This window comes from Morone saxatilis, unplaced genomic scaffold (genome assembly GCF_004916995.1).
Source record: "Morone saxatilis isolate NCDOM2014 unplaced genomic scaffold, NCSU_SB_2.0 Contig1, whole genome shotgun sequence".
Lineage (NCBI taxonomy): Eukaryota > Metazoa > Chordata > Actinopteri > Moronidae > Morone > Morone saxatilis.
Genome location: NW_023339651.1, coordinates 18,440,676 through 18,446,228, shown reverse-complemented (window position 1 = coordinate 18,446,228; position 5,553 = coordinate 18,440,676). Strand labels below are relative to the sequence as shown.

Here is a 5,553-nt window from a genome sequence, read left to right as displayed (position 1 = left end):
GGTGGACACAAGCAGAGCAAAAAAAGTCGCACATTTGGAGGCTGGTTGGGTGGAAGGATGGCTCCAAACTAACCCAGGAGAGGACCACCGTTCATGGCCTCTGTGAAACCAAAGTCATCAATTTACAAGTAGTAGGTAGTTTTTGCCTTAACCTAACCCACTGCAGTTTCACAACAGTGCCTAAGCCTATTTAAAAGTCTAACCAGACGTTCACATATTTATTCTGCTGGGCCGCAGAAGCCCTGCAATATCCACAAATGCAAAGCTAGGAGGGACACTGCCAGTGTCATATTTTGAAGGACGCCACTGACCGAGCTGCAGTATTTGGAGTATTTTAGAGTTGGGAGTGAGAACGTGTTGGACCTGCTCTGGCTCAGGTGACCCCACAGCACAGGTAACCATGGTGATATAACCCAGTTAAACATGAGCAAATGAACCACAAATCTTGCTTTGGTGACACAAGGCCGCCAGGAGTAAAATGTAGTCATACAGTAAACAATGCTTCCACCAGAAGCTCACCTGGACAGGTGATGACAAGAAACAAAGACAATTTAACATCCTGCCATGGGGCCCCCTGTGATAAGAGAGCAGTTTCATTCTACTCTATCTCTCAGTTATTCATTTCCCCTAGGAGCCTCCCTGTCCCCCTAGACCTCTGATCCCTGAACCTGTGGAGCCCCCCTGCCCCTGCCCGACTGCTCTGTCCTCAGTCCTGGGAGCCTGCAGTCTGCTAGCGAGTCTCCTAGAGTCAGAAGTGATACATGTTTAATGAGAAAATGTGTCTGTGTGTGCGCTGTGTGTGTGTGTGTGGTGTGTGTGTTGCGCGCCCCCGCTACTACTCTCTGTCTAGGTGGTTGTGTGTGTGTGTGTGTGCACACACAGGCACACACAGACACAGTTTTCTATAAACATGTATCACTTCTGATCTAGAGGACTCGCTAGCAGACTGCAGGCTCCCAGGACTGAGGACAGAGCAGTCGGGGCAGGGGCAGGGGGGCTCCACAGGTTCAGGGATCAGAGGTTAGGGGGACAGGGAGCTCCTAGGGGAATGATAACTGAGAGATAGAGTAGATGAAACTGCTCTCTGATCCACAGCCCCATGGCAGGATGTTAATCTTTGTTTCTGTCACTCACCTGTCCAGGTGAGCTTCTGGTGGAGCATTGTTTACTGTATGACTACATTTTACTCCTGCGGCCTTGTGTTCACCAAGCAAGATTTTGTGCGTTCATTTGCCTCATGGTTTAACTGGGTTATATCACCATGGTTAACCTGTGCTGTGGGGGCCTCACCTGAGCCAGAGCAGGTCCAACACGTCTCACTCCCACACTCTAAAATACTCCAAATACTGCAGCTCGGTCAGTGGCGTCCGCTTCAAAATATGACACTGCAGGTGTCCCTCTAGCTTCATTTGTGGATATGCAGGGCTCTGCGGCCCAGCAAGAATAAATATGTAACGTCTGGTTAGACTTTTAAAATAAGGCTTAGGCACTGTTGTGAAACTGCAGGTGGGTTAGGTTAAGGCAAAAAAACTACTACTACTGTAAATTGATGACTTTTGGTTTCACAGAGGCCATGAACGGTGGTCTCCTGGGTTAGTTTGAGCCATCCTTCCACCCAACCAGCTCCAAATGTGGACTTTTTTGCTCTGCTGTGTCACCGGACTACGACAGCGGGCGTGTCCAGAAATAACACCGCAGGGATACCTACAGCGTCATATTTTCAAACAGAGCGCCATTAACCAAGCGGCAGTATTTGCCGACTCCGGAGTGAGACCAGGTGGGCAGGTCTGCTTCAAAGGATCAGATGAAAACCTGTCATAAATTCTACAGGATGCTGACCTATTAGCTCAAATAGAGCAAGGCTGTGCTAAGTGTGCCGCCCCTCCTGTACATTGTTTTCATGTTTGCATTTTTTAAATCAATAGATGAATAGAGAGTTTGAAATCTATATGTGAAGGAAGAGGCACGCCAACATACCTGTCACTGTATGCTGCTGCAGCAGTACCAGCTGGCTGGGCATATCTGTAAGCTGCATACCCTCCCTGAGGAGAGACAGAGGAAGGCAGCATCACCTCACATTAGGAATACAAGATTGTCACCAAACTGAACGTGCAACTATAAGAACTGACTTTAGGTAAAACACTGGAACACATGCTTAAGACATACACTCTTTTCTTAATTGCTCATAGTGAATTGTTTTGACTTACATATATTTCTGCCCCATAAAAGCCATCCTGGTATACCACACTGTTGACAGAGGATATCAAACATTCAACACTTTTTTAGGCATTGGAGGAAAAAAAAAAGAAACAGTGATATGGCATTCTAAATAAATACAAGTACAATATGAATGTTCAGTCTGTTCTGACATTGTATGGTGGAATTTCACATAAAATGTGAGGGACAGTGTACAGACTTCAATTGGTGACTGCACGACAAAAACTTTAGCGCATGTGCAGTCAGTGTGCTTTAGGCTGAGGTGTGGACTCGAGTCACACATTGGATGACTTTAGACTTAACAAAACTTACAACTTAACTTACACTTAACACCAATGACTTGTGAGCCTTTTGACTTCAAAATATACTTTCCCCCAAGCCCAAAAGGTGTGTTATTTAACAAGTGCACCACAAACCAAATCATATTCCTCCATAGTCTGACAGAAAATGTCTTACAAATTTGGGAAGAGAATTATTAATATTTGTTCTAATATGAGATGAGTTAAATACAACAAGAGACAGAAATTAATTCTGTTGTGGTACTGGTTAATAGTGCTATTTGCTATGGAAGTGCAATGTCAGCACTACATTTTTTAATCATTAAGTTCAGTCTTAACAATTATATATATACTGTAAAAGGCATGATTTGTGTAAATGTAATATATTACTCTGTCGTAAAAATGACATATTTGGTGCATGTTACAACTTGTTTAGGACTCGAAACTCAAAATTTATGACTTGAGATTTGAGTGCAAAGATTTGAGACTTGTGGCTTGCAAAACAATGACTTGGTCCACCTCAGCTTAAAGGCATAATGATAACAGTCTTAATGCTTTTTTTGTAATGGAGCTTCATTCAAGCTGCCACAGAGAGTAGGCCATGAGGCAGGGCAATGAAGAATTTCTTTTCGCTGTTGGCTTAAATTATCCACAATGTTCAGTTATCCCAGGTACTTTCTGATAGGGAGAAACTACCCTAAGCATTTCAAAGCACAAAGCTGTAGCTCTTTAGTATGCAAATAACTTTCCGTTAGCCTTTTTTCAACAGAATGTAGGCTCTGCATAAACGAGGGAGAAGTGTCTTGATGTACTGTGCAGATGTACTTTTCTCTCGTTATCAAACGTGAACACAAGCATTCACTCGGCACTTAGGATTTGTGTGATGCACACCGCCATGTTTTGCATGCTCGCTACATGATACTTTGTCTGTACTGCTGCCTGGTGTTTCAGAAAACACAGCCTCAGACAGTATGCAAACCATAAAAGCCCCTGTGCACGCTTGTAGCTCCTTTACCAACTGCAGAGGCCTTCACCATGCTATCTTGAGGAGGCATAAAAAACAACAGATGTTTGGACAGTGTAGTTGCTTGTGGACAGTTTTCATCATGAGGACCCTGGCAGTCACAGAAGCTACTCTACATCCAAACCAATTGTGACATATTTATTCTTTGTTTTCAAAAAAAAGGTCACAAATAGTTTGTTTTCCAAACTGCTGTTAAAAACTAAATAAAAGAAAAATTATTTGTATTACCAGCATACAGTAAAGGATTCATTCAGCAGTTCCATGTGGTCAAACTGCACCATTCATTCATTATTCTTCTCTGAGCCTCCTGCCTTTACTCCCTCTGTCTCCATCTGCATTTCTCTTCTTTTCATTCTTCCTTTCAACCCTAACATCCTATCTTTCTCTCTCTCTCCCCCCCTTCACGTTCACTAGGTCTCTCGCTCCCTCTGAAGCAGGCCCAGTGAAGTGTGCAGGGCAGGTCATAGCTGTCCATTCACAGCCGAATAAAGAATGACACATTAGAAAAAGAGAGACAAATTTGGCCATTCTGGAATCAAAGAGCAATTTTCTGCTCTATTAGAAGGCGGCCTTTTTGTTTTCCATTCGCCATTCTCCTGTTACTGCATGTGTGTGAGTTTGTGTGTGAGGGCAGGTGTGTCTGTTAGCTTCAGTGTTTGAGTACCGCTTTGAATTAGATTTGTGCAGCAGCGTGTCTTGAGACCTGTCATACAGAGTTTATTTGATTATGTGTGTTTGTTTCAGTTGGATGTGTGTGAGCAGGCACTCACGCTCCATACGCAGGGATAGGTGGAGGAGGAGGTGCAGCACGGAACGTGTTGTAGACGGCGCGACCCCTCCCTCTCAAGTGGGCCCCTCTATAGGCCACCGCTGCTCCTGTACTGGGGTATGGAAACCCTGTCACTGGGACAGAGAGAGAGGGGTGGAAAGAAATAGAATATGGTAATTTTCATAGTTTTCTTTGCAATAAAAAGCATCTAAAAGATATGGCTGCCACAGTTTTGTAATTGAAAATAAATTCCATGAAAATACCAAAACCAAAAATGTGTCAGTCCATCCTTCAGTAACTTGCCTACCCTGTCTGTGGCTCTCAACTCCAAGCCCATTGGTTCTTACCGAGGAAGCTAATCTTCAAAAATGATTCACTAACATAAAGTCACTTTTAAAAAAGCTCAGCAATTCTCTCAAACTGTTGGTCACTGTGGTAACAAATGTTAACCAAACAGGAGGAAGTGTATGCATTTGTTGGGGGACTATTTTCAGCTGTGGATTGATACGACAGCAGGACGGACAAGATGATCTATAGCAGCTACGTTCATGTGTTCCAGTGCGGCTCATTGATGTGTTTTTAATGATGTTGATGGATTACAGTGGCACAGATGAAGGAGATACATCAGCTTCTGATACACACACACACAATACTTTCATTGTTGGTTTGGGTGTTTTTTTACACTAGACTATATCCTCAAGATTATGTAACATTTATTTTATTTTAGTAATTACAACTTTACTTCAGTTAAAGGACCAGTGTGCAGGACTTAGTGGTGCCTTCAAGCGTGAAGGAGAAACTACAGAGGCCCTTATAACGGCCCTATCTTGATCCTGTGTTTGGTTTGTCCATTTGGGGCTACTGTAGAAACATGGCGGACTCTGCCAGAAGTGGACCCGCCCCCTCTGTAGATTTCCAAATATTATCGGACTGAATGGATAGAGCGGCTGTGGCTCAGAACACAACCTCCGAGACAGACAGAGGACGACAGCGGTACCGAGGTGATTTATGGAGCTCCCTGATGGACTTGTTGCTAAAAGTAGCTAACTACCGCTAAAGAAAATGTTAGCTGCTTTTACCTAATTAGCTTGTGTAGCTAACATTAGCTGACTTAGCGCCACGGTGGCAGGAGCCAAACCCAGCAAAACAAAAACAACCCTGTCGTCAAACTTTCTTCAGTCGGTATCAGATGCTGCATTCAGAGCTGAACTGGACCGAACTGTTCACTGAGAGCTCCCAGTCAGGCAGAGTCAGCTAATAGGACC

The 5,553-nt window shown here is 43.9% G+C and overlaps 1 protein-coding gene across 2 annotated transcripts in view; it reads right to left on the bottom strand.

Annotated features, from left to right (window-relative positions):
* Positions 1–5,553, bottom strand: part of LOC118327932 (RNA binding protein fox-1 homolog 3-like) — a 61,425-nt gene that overhangs the window by 8,004 nt on the left and 47,868 nt on the right. Inside the window, exons 7-10 of one of the 2 annotated variants that reach the window (XM_035661476.1) lie at positions 5,148–5,167; positions 4,290–4,422; positions 2,208–2,247; positions 1,978–2,042 (exon numbers count right to left, since the gene is read on the bottom strand). In XM_035661476.1, the coding sequence (XP_035517369.1) occupies positions 1,978–2,042; positions 2,208–2,247; positions 4,290–4,422; positions 5,148–5,167 (258 nt within the window). The remainder of the gene's footprint in view (positions 1–1,977; positions 2,043–2,207; positions 2,248–4,289; positions 4,423–5,147; positions 5,168–5,553) is intronic. The other variant, XM_035661470.1, reaches the window with a different exon arrangement.